Source organism: Artemia sp. Qi Xiang Cuo, chromosome 7 (assembly GCF_049724085.1).
Source record: "Artemia sp. Qi Xiang Cuo chromosome 7, ASM4972408v1, whole genome shotgun sequence".
In the NCBI taxonomy this organism is placed as follows: domain Eukaryota; kingdom Metazoa; phylum Arthropoda; class Branchiopoda; order Anostraca; family Artemiidae; genus Artemia; species Artemia sp. Qi Xiang Cuo.
Window position 1 is genome coordinate 27,394,862 of NC_142800.1, and position 16,785 is coordinate 27,411,646.

General features: G+C 32.8%; 2 protein-coding genes across 5 annotated transcripts in view; one reads left to right on the forward strand and one right to left on the reverse strand.

Moving 5' to 3' along the window:
- The window catches only part of THADA (Thyroid adenoma-associated protein homolog), a 223,851-nt gene that overhangs the window by 9,391 nt on the left and 197,675 nt on the right, over positions 1-16,785 (forward strand). For all 4 annotated transcript variants that reach the window (XM_089092152.1, XM_089092155.1, XM_089092153.1 and 1 more), the window contains exons 2-3: positions 5,463-5,552; positions 12,732-12,971. In XM_089092152.1, coding sequence (XP_088948278.1) covers positions 5,479-5,552; positions 12,732-12,971 — 314 coding nt within the window. In that variant the 5' untranslated portion in view covers positions 5,463-5,478. The remainder of the gene's footprint in view (positions 1-5,462; positions 5,553-12,731; positions 12,972-16,785) is intronic.
- LOC148950119 (uncharacterized) overlaps positions 15,511-16,785 on the reverse strand; it is a 32,989-nt gene continuing 31,714 nt past the window's right edge. Inside the window, exon 4 of the mRNA XM_089091452.1 lies at positions 15,511-16,113. Coding sequence (XP_088947578.1) covers positions 15,875-16,113 — 239 coding nt within the window. The 3' untranslated portion in view covers positions 15,511-15,874. The remainder of the gene's footprint in view (positions 16,114-16,785) is intronic.

A 16,785-nucleotide genomic window follows, 5' to 3' on the forward strand; every position in this document is an offset into this window, starting at 1 on the left:
AAATATTTAAAAAAAACTTCTAAAGTAGAATTTTGGAAAATTTTGAGTTTGGGGTGAAGGGGGATTTCAAAAACATCTTCCCATAACATAATATGTCCTTTAAAGTTGATTCTGATGTTTGTAGCGCTCTATCTATTAGTGCTTTAGAAAATTTTAAAAAGCTTCTAAAGTAGAATTTTATGTAGAATTAAATATGTCTTAGCACCTTAGAGATATTTAAAAAAGCTTCTTAAGTAGAATTTTGGAAAATTTTGAGTTTGGGGTGAAGGGGGATTTCAAAAATAACTTCCCATGACATAACTTGTCCTCTAAAGTCAATTCTGATGTTTGTAGTGCCCTATTATTTATCGCTTTAGAAATATTTCAAAAAACTTCTAAAGTAGAATTTTAGAAAATTTTGAGTTTGAAGTGAAGAGGGATTTCAAAAACATCTTCCCATTAAATAACGTCCTCTAAAGGCGATTCTGATGCTTGTAGCACTCTATCAATAAGTGCCTTAGAAATATTTAAAAAGCTTCTAAAGTAGAATTTTGGGAAATTTTGAGTTTGGGGTGAAGGGGGATTTCAAAACATCTTCCCATGACATAAATTGTCCTCTAAAGTCAATTCTGATGATTTTAGCGCTCCATTTCATAGCGCATTAGAAATATTTAAAAAAAAGCTTCTAAAGTATAATTTTGGAAAATTTTAAGTTTGGGGTGAAGGGGGATTTCAAAAATATCTTCCCATTACATAACGTCCTCTACTGTCGATTCTGATGTTTGTAATGCTCTATGTCTTAGCACTTTAGGAATATTTAAAACAGCTTCTAATGTAGAATTTTAGAAGATTTTGAGTTTGAAGTGAAGGGGGATTTCAAAAACATCTTCCCATTAAATAACTTGTCCTCTAAAGTCGATTCTGATGCTTGTAGCACTCTATCTATTATTGCTTTAGAAATATTTAAAAAGCTTCTAAAGTAGAATTTTAGAAAATTTTGAGTTTGGGGGTAAGGAGGATTTCAAAACATCTTCCCATAACATAATTTGTCCTCTAAAGTTGATTCTGATGTTTGTAGTGCTCTGTCAATTAGTGCTTTAGAAATATTTAAAAAGCTTCTAAAGTAGAATTTTAGAAAATGTTGAGTTTGAGGTGAAGGGGGATTTCAAAAACATCTTCCCGCAACATAATTTGTCCTCTAAAGTCGATTCTGATGTTTTTAGCGCTCTATCTATTAGTGCTTTAGAAATATTTAAAAAGCTTCTAAAGCAGAATTTTAGAAAATTTTGAGTGTGGGGTGAAGGGGAATTTAAAAAACATTGTCCCATGACATAATTTGTCCACTAAAGTCCTCAAAAATATCTTCTAGGTTGTAGTAACTGCTGCAACCATGGTAAAAAGTATTTAACATACAATTTTAGAAATTTTTGAGTTTGGGGAAAAGGGGATTTCAAAAATATCTACCCATGACATAATTTGTCCTCTAAAAAAGATTTAAAAAAAGTCTGGAAGAATAGGAAGATAAGTCTGCAAACCAAGATTAGAATATTAGAAGCTACAGTGATGGCAGTGGTCAAATAAAGCTCTGAAGCATGGACTTTCCGAAAAGCGGATGAAGATTTGCTAGATGTTTTCCAGAGAAATTGCTTAAGGATTGTTCTGGGTATCCGGCTGACTGACTGTATTTCAAACAATAGGCTATATGAAAAATATGGTTCAATACCGCTCTCTAGGTCTATAATGAAAGAAAGGTTGAGGTGGTTAGGGCATGTTGTGTGGATGAAGGATGACAGATTGCTGAAGATTGTTCTTTTCAGCCAACCATCTATGGCTAAACGCAAAGCAGGTCGCCCCCGTCTGGGGCTCGGAGGACGTCATAAAGAAAGATTTAAAGGAAATGGGAACTTCCTGGGAGGGTTTAAAAAGGGAGGCTTTGAATAGATAGGGATGGAGGAGGAGCGTGCGTAGCTGTGTTGGCCTCAGGAGGCTTGGTGCTGAGGTGAGTTATTAGTAGTAGTAGTAGTAGTACCTTTGCTTTGACCTGCTAATTTGCTTACCTCCACAAAACTTGGCAGATACTTAGGGGAGACTGGTATATGCCATGACAGTTCTTTTGAAGTATAGAAAAATCATATTGATTGGTTGACTGGTTAAACTGTTTTATAGACCAACTGAAAGCCCATTATCAGGCAAATAGAATGTGATTATTTCACGATTTTTTTTCAACTGAAAAAAAGGGGAGAGTCCCTGCATGTACCAGCTGCCTCACAAAGTACCAGGGGTTGACACATACAAGGACAAGGGATGGTACTTAGGTGGTTATGATACAAATCGATTATTCATTAGCAAAAAAAGGACAAAAATAACTTGTATGATCAAAGAATTAACTTCAAATAGCTTGACACTGCCATTTTGAAATCTGGTCAGACACATGACATTTACTTGGCACTGTTCTTTGTTTTTTTTTTTCCCACAATGCAGCCAGGGCAAAATCCTCCCTCATATACTACCTTTACCAAGTCACAAACATTGATGTAGCTAAAGACTTCTTCATTCACATCCTCCTCATCAGAAGAACCAGCCTTCAAACAATAATCACTTTGTTGTCCAGGACTGTATTATGTTCACTATCTGGCTCAATGAATAGTTTCCTCTTTGTGTAGGTCTTTTTCCCTTCAACAACTATCTTGTCAACTACTTTGCTGATTTTCACTTTGCTTTCCTTGTCTTCTTTTTTAAGCTTTAACAGGCATATCAGTCAGAACTTTTAAAGTTCCCTTCTGATATTCTTTACTGTATTGGAGTAATGCATGGCTTCTGGGAATGATTTTAAATGTTTAGGTGTAGCTGGTTTTGATTTGAAACAGCAATAGATGAGCTCTGAGCTTCTTCATTGTTCACCTCAGCCACAGGTTCTTTAGGCTAATGCAGGACATTGTTGATAGGACTAAAAAGGGCAGATCCACCAAGATTAGGGGTAGAAGGCTGGTCAGTGACAATGAAAATAAGAAAATCTTCTTCTGTGAAGACTTCAGGATTGTAGGCCCATATTTAAGTTTTCCCAAAGCCTCTCATGATGTTATTTTGGGTGAAGAACAGAAGAAGGCTTTGTCTTATAGACAAAGAAGTGTCATATATTGTCAAGGTCTTCCTGGGATTAGACAACAACCAGTTAGTGGCAGCTTTTTTATATTTGTGCTTGAAGGGGAGGTATGCACTAATATCTAACAGCTGGAGCTTGTGTCTATAGTAAGGGGGAATTTTAAGTAGCATGATACCTGAATCTTTTGCAAACTGTATAATTTTCAAGGAGATACAAGCCTTGTGATTATATAAGATCAGTAGCTTGGGGCTCTCCTGAAATGCTTGTGAATATACCTTGGAGTGATGAACATAATTAAAAAATAGGTCATGGTTGGTTTAACCTGATGGAGGGCTTTGCCAGCTGAGTTGACTGGAGTGCCAGTAAGCACGTAAGGCTGAAAAATTTTCCTTGGAAATATAAAGAAGGGTGGTAAATACTAACCACTTGGAGAAACAGTCCTGACCATGGTCACAAGGACACATCTCTCTGAAGAAGCCTCTGACTTTTGATCTTCTTTTTGGTACTTTATTTAAAGAAGAAATAAATGAAATCTCAAATATGTAGTCAAAATAATAAAATAACTTGTTCCAGTAGTAGCAGTAGTAGTATTACCAATAGTAGTCACAGTTGCAGTTGCACAAGACACAGTTGCATGTAACCATAGTCACAGTTCCAAGTAGTTGTGGTGGCAGTCATATTTGCAAGTGTTAGTAGCTTTAGACACAGGTAGTTGATGCAGTCAAAGTTGTGTTTACTGTTAATTGCAGTTACATGTATAAAAAAAAAATAGAGTTCAAGTTTCACCTGATCCTATGTATTTCGGTCCTAAATGGGGTCTCAAACATCCTAAGTTGCGCCTGCTTTTAGTCCCTCTCAGACTCTTCAGTGCTTCACTGTTAGTGTTTACTCTCTGAAAGGCTGCAGTTGCAAAGTTGTTGGAGTTGTAATCAGTCATAGTCACAAGTATTTGCAATTATAAGTAGTCACAAATGCAAACAGTGAAAAGCAGTCACAGTTTGGAATTGTCACAATAGCAGTAGTACTAATTGTATAAGTTGTAGTTTTGTAGACCTGAAAGATTAAATTTAATGCTCTCAGCTGTTCTTTAAATAATGTTTTGAAAACTTGCATGCATAGAGTGTGTTTTGATTTTGTTCAATATACAATACAATATTCCCTAATAGTTTCTCCTTAATGCCCTTAGCCATCCCATATATGTTCCAGATAGGCGTTTTGAACATCCATATTTAGTTAGAAATCCCCCTCAATATGTGCTGAATGTTTCAATTTAGTACATTTATATGTTCCTAAGATGTTGTAAATACGCCCATATGACTAACTTGTATGGACATAGCATCTTTTGATTTAGATCAACATTCCCAATAACATGCTCTAAAAGTTCCAACGTACTTCCCTTTTTTCCTGGGATATTGCTCATACACCCTTTTGACAATCTGGATATGCACAGCACCTTTTGATTTAGTTTCATTCCCCTCTGAAGTTTCCCTGAAAGTTAAAACTTAATACCCTATTCTGTTTCTAAGACAATGTATCTTTGTTGTTTTGACAACCTGGATATGTTCAAACCTCTTGAAGAAAATTATCTATAGAAGAAAAAAACTTGCCCTCAATTTGGTGATTGGTGTCATCTAGTACATACTGGGACATGTCTCAGTGTGTCCTATTTTTTCCTGTTCTACTATATACCAGATGACAACCATCTACAAAATCGAAATTTTTTTTCTGAATGTTTTCCCCATGATGGCAACAGATATTATAGCTTTTTAGTTTAGTTGTATTCTTAACTTTCAGATTTGTAATCCAAAGTGTTACATTATGGTCTTAAGCAGAGAAAATGAGGTCTGAAGGAAGCAGGCCCCTTCTCTGTCCCATGTCAACTGATGGCTCTTAAGGCCAATTTGAAAAGAGCAACCAAATACATTAAAAGTCCTAAAGATTATATTCAATTCCATGTTTTGAACAAGGAATATTATATAAATGCTATAATAGACAAAGGCGGATGCATCTTAAGTAGGGGAAGGTGTCTTAATCAATGTGGTCTCTCTCTCTCTGTGTGTGTCTGTGTGTCTGTGTGTGTGTCTCTCTGTCTCTCTCTCTCTCTCTCTCTCTCTCTCTCTCTCTCTCTCTCTCTCTCTCTCTCTCTCTCTCTCTCCCTCTCTCTTTCTCTCACTCACTCTGTAAAAGGGTTGTTTTCCTTCCATATTATAATTGTAAACATGTTGTTGTTTTTAATTGAAACTTCAAATTCAGACAAAACTTGTAAGATTAATTCAGGAATTTTTTTGTGAAAGTCGAGGCTAAGTTTTGTGTTCAAAACATAGACAGCAGTAGGAACAAAATAGAGGAAAACCATTAATTTTCCTATCTTAAATTACAGGCTTGTCATCACATATATGGATATTCAAACTATTGTGCAAATGGTGATGGATCTCAGCAAGAAGGATCCTAAAAGGAAGGACATTATGAGGTAAAAATAACAAATAATTATAATATTGTTCCATACTAACAACCCATCACAACTCCAAGCCATCAGATCCGTTAACCTTCTTCTTCCACCTTATTCAGAGCCTTTTCCCTTTACTAAGTCCCTTGTAGTTTCTATTATGTAATAGTGGTAATTACTTGGTTCAAAAAAACAAAAAAACAAAAAAAAACTGTGTTCCTAATCCAGCAATTGAGGTAAATGAGCACTTGGAACAAGGTCTTGACCTTAATTATCTATCCAATTACCTAGGACAAAACAGTATAACCGAATTGTTAATCAAATTAAAATGTCTAAATCCATGCAAAGTTGCCATTAATAAATGTAAGCTGTTGTAAATTTACAAGCAAAAGCACCTTAGATATAGCTAAATATTTCCAAGCGATTACCTTCCTTTAGGGATCCTCAGAGGAATACGACCTGCCTTAATTGGTTGTGGTGCTTTAAAATTACTTACCCGGCGAGGTGGAGCGTCTACCATAAAGCTCTTTTATGGTATCCCTATGTTAGGTAAAACTTGTGAAATACATGCCTATTTGTAAAATTATTCAAAAAATATATGCCTACAAAATGAGATTAGCATTATCCATCTTAGCATCCCATAAGTCAATGAAACCTAAATACAAAACTGGAACAAAGACAGACCTTATAGGCCTGAGCTGGGTTATAAAACAAAGTGCTTTATTGGCTCCTGGAACCAATTATAAATTTAAAGCCCTTCTAGTTAGTCCGTAATTCTGTATATATGCAAAAACTTCAAAAGAACAATGAAAGAGCAATTACATTAAAATATCCTTAAATATTTCTTGATAATTATTTGTATATTTACCTAAAAGTTTGTTACACAGAAAACTAAATTTTTTAAATTGCCAACTAATTTTAGTGGCAAAAAAAAACCTTAAAATTAATTTTTAGCTAAACATTTGGCATCTATTTTTAAAATCTGTGTAGTTACTGCAAATTCTTGCATACCAAAATAGTTGGCAATAAAAGGATATTTGAATGTATATTACTTTTGAGGAATGGGAAATTAATCACTTCAAAATTAAAATCATCAGTTTTATTGTTAATTTTAAAAACTAATTTATTATTTTTAGTAATATTAATAGTTAAAGGTCATCCAGATATCTTTTACTATTTGAAAGAGAATATTTTATATTACTTGGGCTATTTTTATTTATCATATATTCATATTCAAGTTGACTTAAAAACAGGTCAGCTATAAACAGACTGGAATTACCGCCCATTGGGATTAATACAATTTGTTTATATAAATTACCATTAAAACTTATAAAAGTATTGAACAAAATAAATTCTAGTAAACCATATATCATGTCCAGGCTATAACATCTTGAACTAATAGTACTATTTAGTCCATCGGGCTTTTTTTTATTAAAAGTATAAATTTTCAAAAATCCCATATTAGACAAAAGAAAAGATTTCTTATTGATCATTTTCAATTTTTCGAATACTAAATTAAGTGACAGATTTTTATACCGTGTAGTAAAATCAAACGAATCTACTCTCTTAGCTGAAACCATAGCCAAAGAGTCGATCACTTGCAATGAATTACTAACACTCCAATATGGATTAAAGTTAGAAAACTTTTTAATTCCAGAGCAATATGCTTTAAGTTTATTTCTAATTTCCCTTAAAATTAAAGATAGTCCAGTGGCCGCAATGCTTGTTGGACACCTTGCTGCGCCTGCAATAAAATGTGGTTTGGGTGGATTCTCATGAAGTTTTGCCGTCAAATATAAGAAAGGAAACTTTTTATCGTTATCATTAATTTGAATGTTGAATTTTTTCAAAACTATTTCTTGTATATTTTCAATTAAACTACTATCCTCTAGATGAGCCTTTTCGTATTTTTTGTTGTACTCTTGATACAACAAAATGATGAGCTTTTACAAAAAAAAGATGAGTCTTTTGATAAAATATCACAATAGAGTTTCTGACAAAATTACGGCAAAATGATTACTAGCTTTATCAATTTGTACAATTACAAATTCATTCTGTATATTAGCTATTGCTTGTTTCATATTAGCAATATAAAATATTGAATTTTTCGTAGATTTATTTTAATTAATTTTATATATAATATTTCGTGCAGTAGTTAAAATCAATTTCATCCAATTTTGAAAACTTTCTAAAATAATTTTCTCCTTCTTGCACTATTTATCAATAAATAAATTTAAATCGTTATTTAACCCACTAAGAGTACTTGCTGGCTTTATGTGGCAGGAAAGACGGAATTTAGACCCCCTTTTCATTATATTTTGAAGATCAAGTTGCTTTATATTGGACAAATCCCCTGTTACAACATGCTCTTAAGTTTGATTTACATATGGTAAATATTGCTCTCAATTACAAACTGGTTTCCAATCACTCATTTTTTCAAGTTTTCTAAGCATTAAATTATAGTTAAAAATCATTTGCCTTATCGTTTTTGAGAATTTATACGTTAAAATCGGACTATCGTTATACGTCGAATTACTTGGAAAGGTATTTTTCACTCTCTGCTGGTTTAAGATTCCAGGTAAATTAATATCTTCTATTTGTTTACTACTAAAATTTACAGATAAATATAGTCTCTTATCTTTATTAACACTCTTATCAGATTTATTATAATTTGAAATAAATTTTGTTGTATCTAAAATGCAAATTGCATCGTAAATTAATTTAGTTTTAAAATTATACGTTGTATTATTTTTTGCAATCCAAAATAATTTTATTAAGTTATTCCTTGATAACTTATTTAGAGATTTTATAATACTAGCCATACCATTAGCCTCAAATATCTGACATAAGTCGATTAAAAATACATTTAATACAATTTTAACACCGTTATTTCAATCGAGTGATACTATGAGAAGTATATAATTCTCAAAGCTATTGTGACGCATATTCTGTTTGGATATCCTGCAGGTAGTTTTTTTGTTTTAGACAAAGTAGAATTTTTTCCATCACGCATATAAAGGTATTGATCTTCTAAAAGCTGGAACTGACATTGGTTTTCCAAAAATAAAATTCGTTCTATGACTTTTTCTATTTTGAAGTTTTAATTTAGCGAAATCCCAATATTTGTCTAAGTGAAATGTCCTAGCTTTGAAGCAATTTTTTTAGAAATCAAATAACTTTGAACAGAACTTCGTATTTTTTCTTAAAAAACCGAAGCAAATTTCCGTATCTCTCATTAGTTTTTGAAAAATACCTCCGTAAATCTTCATTTTGAAAGACAGCAGCTTCAATTTTTTTTCTTGAATTTTCGACATTGATTTTTATCATATTTTTGACGTTTACTGCTATGGAAAATAAACAAGAAGAAATATACGCTTCTAAATCCGAAAACGAACTGTATGCTAAGAAATCATTTCTAAAGTTGTCACTGCGAATCGATTTCCTTCCTTAATGTTTTTTTTGTGACTTTTCTATTTCGGAGCTTTTATTTTGCGAATTCCCTACACTTTTGTCTAATTAAAATGCCCTAGCTTTGAAGCTTAATGTTTTAGAAACCAATTATATCTTCGATCACTGAAGCAAAATTTACGCATCTCTCATAAATTTTCGGGAACTAATTCCAGAACTCCTGATTCCACACCATACGGACAATAACCTCGCTTTCAACCTGAGAGAGAGATAGATTTATTAGAAGAACTAAACAAATTTAAATTAAGTTTAACGGCCACCACAAGAAGTAAACTTCTCCACGGTGGTGGCAAAAATACACTCACATACAAAAACAATAAAAAAACGAAAAAAATAAACAATCTTTATCACAGTCCCCAAACAGCACCGCAAACCTTACACCTTAACATTTTCATTAAATTTACTATCATATTCATACTCATCACCCCCAGGAGCCATAAATATTTACCAATATCATTATTAAAAAATTAATAAATAAAATTCATACTTACTAAAAAGCATCCCTTTAATTACTATCTTAAACGAAGAATATCACCTATATTTTTCATATTTTGATCAAGATGGTTCCAACTTCTGATCCCCCTGTGAAGCAAAGAAAACATCGATCGGGCCGAAACAACCAGCGGAATATTAATCTCTACAGATGACCTAGTATTTTAATCATGGACGGAAGGTCTCAGATTTGCCAAGCTATCAAAACACGGGAGGTTTATACCCTTCTGAATCCTAAAAATGAATAGAAGTGTATACAACCCCCATAATCCGGAAGCTGGCAGTATCTTTACACGCTCATACGCGTTTCGTACCGAATCCCGGGGTTGTAGGCCATCTAACAGCCGAACAATAGAAGGAAATGTTCCAAGCCAAAAGCTACTACAATACAATATATATGGATGGATAAGGGAATAATAAAGAAGGCGCATAACAAAAGGAGGAAAAAAATGCTTAAGTTTTCTCATTATACCCAGGTTACGAGACACAGTTTTACAAACATAATGTACATGGCGCTTGAATGATAAAACGTCATCAATATAAACCCCCAGGTACTTATAAGAACACACCCTCTTTAAAGCTCCATACTATGTTACAATATCCTGAATCCATGATAAAAATCTGGTGAACGGGAAAAAATAACAAAATTAGTCTTATCAAGATTAATCTTTAACCTATTTACCCTCAAACAGGAATATAACCTTTCAATAGTATCTTTCATCGATGTCTGAAGTAATTCTTCCGTCTTCGCGGTACTAACAGCAACTGTGTCATCAGCAAATAATGATACCGTCTCATTCCAGGGATTTTTAGCCATATAACAAACATTGAAACAACAACTTGGGATACAATTAGGCATATCATTAATATACAATAAAAAAATAATCAGACCAAGAACTGACCCCTGCGGGACACCACTAGCCACTGGGCGGGGTCCTGATTGTATACAAGTCATCTCTACAAACTGGTACCGGTTACTATGGAAACTCTGTATAAGATCGAGAGCTTTACCTCGGATCCCATAGACCTCGCATTTTTCCAGGAGTAGGCCATGGTCAACTGTATCAAAAGCCTTCTGTAGGTCTAGAAACACTGCACCAACCTTAAATCCTCCATCTAAAGCTATGTTAATTATGCTAGTCAAAAATATCAAAGCATTCTCTGTATTCCTATATTTTCTGAAACCAAACTGATTATTATTCAACAAATTAAACTTCTCAAAAAAATGGGTCAACCGATTACTAAAACATTTTACAATAAGACAAGAAATAACTGGCAAGACTAATATTGGGCGATAATTACCCAAATCATTTCTATCACCACCTTTTTAAACCGGTGTCGCTCTTGCTTTTTTAAACAATCTGGAAACCTTCCTTGACGGAAGCAATCATTAATCTGTTATGTCAAAACACCAGATATACAAGGGAAAATGCATTCCAGAATTTTTAGGCTTACCAGGTAACTACCGGAGGAACTATTTTTCATACTATAGATAATATCCCTTAACTCATCTAATGTAATTATCTTTAGATGTAATTATACATTTGCAGGAGATGGTAGAGTAGATCCAAAGGGTGGGTCTTCTGGAGATGAGGAAATCATCTCAGCTATTTGTAGGCCTATTGAAGAAAAATTATTTAGAAACTCATTACATATCCCAGTACCATCTGTAATTATAACCTCACTAACAATTAGTTCAGTTTGTAAAATATTAGACCGCTGATCTGTAATATTATGGATTATTTGCCAAGTTTTCAACGGGTTAACTTCTACATCCTTAGATTTTATACTAAAAATATTTTTTTTTAGCCTCACGGAGGAGATTGTTCAAACCATTACGAAAAGCACGGTATCGCTCTTTATTCTCATCCGTAGGTTTTAAAGCTTGGGACTTAAATAGTCTATCTATAGTCTAATCAATTATACTACGAGCCCCCAGGGGTAGAACAAGATCTCTAACCACTATATACAAATGGCCTGTGGTGATGAATAGGGCATATACCAATCACAATTAAAGATAATCTCTCAATTCTCACCACAAAAAATGAAACGACCGCCGCAATATCATAGTTATACACATCACTGATAACTTTAACTGACTTATCCGCTATTCTATAAGCTACTGAAATTATGAATGTGATTTTTGAAACAGGGGAAGTACCTAGCGATTTTAGGAAAACCCTAATTGAACCACTGTATAAGAAAGGTGATAAGAGTGAGTGTGGTAATTATAAAGACATTAGCCTGGTCTCTGTAGGTGAAAACTACTTAGTAATATACTACTTTTTAGACTGAGTTTAGTTTTAGTAAACAAAATGCATACATATATGTATAATACATGAAAAAACAAAGTCATTCAACTAAATCTTCTAGCCTGCCCATGAACTTGCAAAGGCAGATTGTCCTAGGGGTGTGCCAGGAATAGAAGAAAAAAAAGAGGCAATTTTAGTTCTAGTTAATTGCACATCCTGATAATACAAAAAACAATATATGTATATGTTTATAAATAAAAATACATAATTCCTTGCTGAGTTGCTACTGGAGTCACCGTAATGACCAAAAAAAGAAAAAAACTATCCAAATAATCCACTATACTCCTTCACACACCTCAAACAACAAAAGAAGAAGAAGAAGAAAATTTCCTTAACTTTATTTCTAAATTTTTTCAAAGCTTTTTATATAATTAATTATCATATTATTACTAATCCATAAATTTATAAATAAAATAAAAATAACAAATAATAACTTAAATTTCATAATTAGAATACATTTTTCCTTTCCTTAACTTTATCTTTCCTGTTCCCGAAACCTCAACTACATCTATGTTTATCAATAAAAAATCAAATAGGGACAAATCCTTTTAATGGACATTGTTTCACAATCAGTGATAAAATTTCACAAAAATGACTAAATATTTCGGTCACATATGCAGTGACTGTCATCAGTAGTAAACTCAAAATTTTTTTTTATAAACTGCTTGTGAAACACTGTCTATTAAAAGGATTTTATCCCTATTTGAACTTTTCGTCATGGAAAGGCAGTGTGGTCTCCGAAATTTTCTACATCTATGTTTGAAAGGACTTTGATCAAGTGATCAATGATCAATGATCAAGAAAATAGTTTCGTGCATGTTTGCATTAAAAACTGAAAATTTAGGAGAAAATGTCTGATGATTCCCATTTTGGTGAAATATCTAGAGTTCTAGATTATTCTTTGTAACTTGTTTTTTTTTCTTTTTTTTAGGAAGCTGAAAGAAGAAGAAACGAAAGCAGCAGAATATGTTAAGAAGGCAATGGCGTCTGTTTTAGTGACAAGAAGAGCTAAGTTGACCACAGACTCATCTATAGAAGATTGTATCTTATATTTTGATGTCATTCGAATTTTCCTTGATGACTTTAGGTTTGGTAGAGAAGTTGTACTATCATCTGAAGAAGCTATCTTGGGGATCAATAATGTTCTAAGATTCGTAATAAAAACCCTGAAGTAAGTCACCATTATGTATAAAGCGTCGAAACTAATTTTTTATTTGATTTTCAAAATTTGTACAATATAATCTTCACTGTGTGATACAAAATTATATTAACTAACTAAAAAATTAAAAGTAACTAATTTGATTTTCAAAATTTGTACAATATAATATTCACTGTGTGATACAAAATTATATCTTGGGTTTATCCATTGAGCAATAAAACTATTTACTTTTAATCACTTAACACTGTACAATTATATTTTCACTCGATCTGAACTAAGACTTGGCAGCAGAAATGTTTGAACTGGTCAGTTGAATTGGCCAAAATTATGTCTAGACACAAAGACAGCAGCAGAAAACATGATATAAAAAGCTGCAGCAACAATTCTCCTGGAAAAATTAAATATTTTCTTTAGATTTTTCCTTAATCCTGGTGAGTAGGGATAGTTGGAAATTATGAACGAAAAAAAAAGTTGAAAACAGTCAACGATCAGACATTTGGAAGAACAACTGCCTTTGATAGTATTCCTCTACAGTAAAAAAAAGAGAACAAAAAGGTAAAATTAAACAAGCACAATGAAACAAGAGAGTTTTTATTGCTTTTTATTCTTCTTTGATTGTCTTCTTGATTCCTTTTTGATAATCTTTGATAGATTCTTATTGCACTACCTTTGATCCTCTAAAGAAAAAAGAGTTTCTTTATTGATTTTTATCCTTCTATTCTTCTTTGATAGTCTTCTTGATTCCTCTTTGATAGTCTTTTATAGATTTTTATTGCACTACCTTTGATAATCTTCCTCTAGCGTAAAAAGAAGAGAACAAAAAGAGAAATCAAACAAATAAGAAAAACAATTTATTTATTTCCATTGTTTTTTATTCGTCTGTTCTTCTTGATTTTATGTTCAGAAGTGAAAGACTCGTCCATATAATAATAAGTTGTTTTCTGTTGCTTTCTTTTTTATCTGTTTGCTTTTTTATTGCTATGCCTCTATGCTTGCTAAGAATTTTCTTAAAAGCATTATTTTTTAAGTAAACTTATAGCTTTATAACTGTTAATTAAAACGTATATAGCTATAACTTTTAAACTTTAGTTTCATATTTTTTTTTTCGTTATCGTTGTGTTCATAAGTTTCAATAAAAATATAATAATTTAGTAACATTTCATATTTGGTAAATATAGCAATATAGCAACATGTTTTCATGTTACATGGTAACATGACAAAGTAATAGTAAAATGGTAAAACTGACCGACTGTTTTCGTATAGTGTTATACTTTTCACTGTATTCTTTGTCTATTCATTATAATATATATCTCCTGTCATCTTGGAGAAAGACTTTACGTCTAAATTTAAATCAGTTTTGTTAAGGCTAAATGCCTATAACTTGCCTGAAAGATACTCAATTAAAGTTGATTTGGTATCATGGTATCAAGAGTAATTTATTTTCTGTTTCAAATTGTTAGTTGTTTCGAATTTTTCTTGTCATGCAAAAGGGTCAGCGTTGCCACTTTATAAAAGATGTACTCAGCTACATCAGGTTTAACTATTGTCAGCTATGGTTTTTTTCATGTATGCTAATTCTAGTGAGAATTAGGAAGTTTTTTAATGAATTAAATTAGAATATCAAGTTTTTATTTCAAAGAAGAATACGGTGGCGATAAAATTTAAGACGAGGAAAAATTAACTCATTTAAAAACCCAAACTTAACATGAACAGAAATATTTGTGAAAGAAGAAAGCAAGCATAAAACGAACGGAAGTTATAATGAATAATTAATTCAACCTCATAAGGAACAAAATCACCACAAATAAGGGTAGGCATGTCCACCCTCTCAAGCCACACTTTAAGTTGAGCTCCATTTGATCCTTTACAGAAAGCAACATACATATTGAACTGTATTTTCTTTTACTGCAATATAGCTAAGAAAGGTACTTGTATGATATACCCCCTACCAAATATTCTTCATCTGTTTAGATCCTTGGATTTTCCATAATTTTGGGACCATAAAGTAATGAATATAAAATACTTTATTAACAAAATTATGGGAATTCCCAAAATTATGGAAAATCCAAGGTTCTAATTGGATGAAGAATATTAGATAGAGGGTATATCATACAAGTACTCTAAGAAAAACTAAAATTTAAAAAAAAAGCTGCGAATATCTATTCAAATGAGAATCCACAATTGCAATATAGAATTTGAAAATCTGAATTTTTTTTCATTTGTTAATTCTAGTGTTAATACTAGATATTTCTAGTAATTTCTATTAAACCTTTGTTCGCTTTTTGATGAATTTTCGTAAGTAATTTATGTAATTTTCATTGCAATAGAATACTTTGATTGCAACCACATATTCAAAGCCTTTTGTTTCAAATACTGATTAATTTTTTCTTTCAAATTGTTGCACAGTACATTGCAATAATCTCAAGAAAACTACAATGTCAGCTGCAAATAACATAGTTCTGTTAATTTTAGTACGAAATTTAAAGTCATTTGTCAGAAATAGAAAATACAGGGGGGGGGTATTATCCTTTCTCTGCTTAATTGTCTTGTTATAAATGTATCCATCCGATCTCTCTTACGGAAACATAACTCTCGTTCCCGCTCTCTTCTCCTTGTTAACCCCCCACAAGGCGTCCAAAAAGCCAACAAGTACTCCATTGACGATGACGGTCAATGTTCACTCAAATCTGGGACGCTCTGTTAAGGTCTCGCCGACGAAGACAGTAGAACTAAGACAGTAGAGTAGACAGTAGACAGTAGAGTAGACGAAGACAGTAGAGTAGACAGTAGAAATCTGTTTGCCTTAGAGACCATTATAGGCCAAACCGTTAGAAAACCTGAAGGTTCCATACATCAGTTGAGAGGCTCTTCTTACCTGTGTGAGTCCTTATGCAGTCAAAAAGGAGGAAAATCATTTATTTAAAGTTAGTGTAAGCAAAGAATGTGTTCTTTACCAACCCATGTGTACACCTTGGTATAACAGCTTGTTGAATGCGAAATGCTTCAAAAACCGATAAACAATATAAATACCTTTTCCACTTCCAACGATTGGATTTGAGAATTTGTTGCTCGAGCACACGGATCCTTATCCTCAAGTACACGGGAAGCTCCTCGCTGGAAGCTCTTGTTTTGACTCCACTAGCTTCTGTCAAATCTGCAAGAAAAACTGGAATACCTAATACACAATTCAGCTTTTGCTAAAAAGCTTGCACAAGAATAGAATTGGTGAATGTCTTAAAAAGAAGCGGACTTTAGACCATTGGATCCCTTCCAAGGAGATTGTTTTTTCTTCATCTACTTCTTTGTCAACTAATTTAAATACACTTTGGTTTATTGCCTATCTCACAGTATAACTATCTTTACGGTATTGTGGGCTTATTTAAAAACTGACAGCTACTAGCGCCATGAGAGTCATGCGCTGAGTGTCACTAAGCTTTTGACGTGTCTATATTGTGTGTGGAAATGTCATTCACTCTTTACGATATGGCCAAAGTGCGCATGGAGGAGTAGGTTTTATATTGATTTTGTCTAAAAAATAATCGGTGGAGTCCGCTGATATTGGAGCGTAAGGTAATCTATATGAGACTTATGCTTACTTCACTCCATGGCTTACTTCACTTTATGAAAGTTTTGGGCCTGACTGGGCATGTCTTTCAATCTGTCCATTCTCTATGACCGTAGATTCTTTTTGCAAAACATGTCCCTCTTTTTACAAAAATAATGCATGGTCTTACAGAAAACTATTTAGATTAGCCAGGTGCCACTAAGAGGCAGTAAATATAAGCTTGCTTTACAGGTTTTGTAAAGCTTAGTTAATTTAATAGCC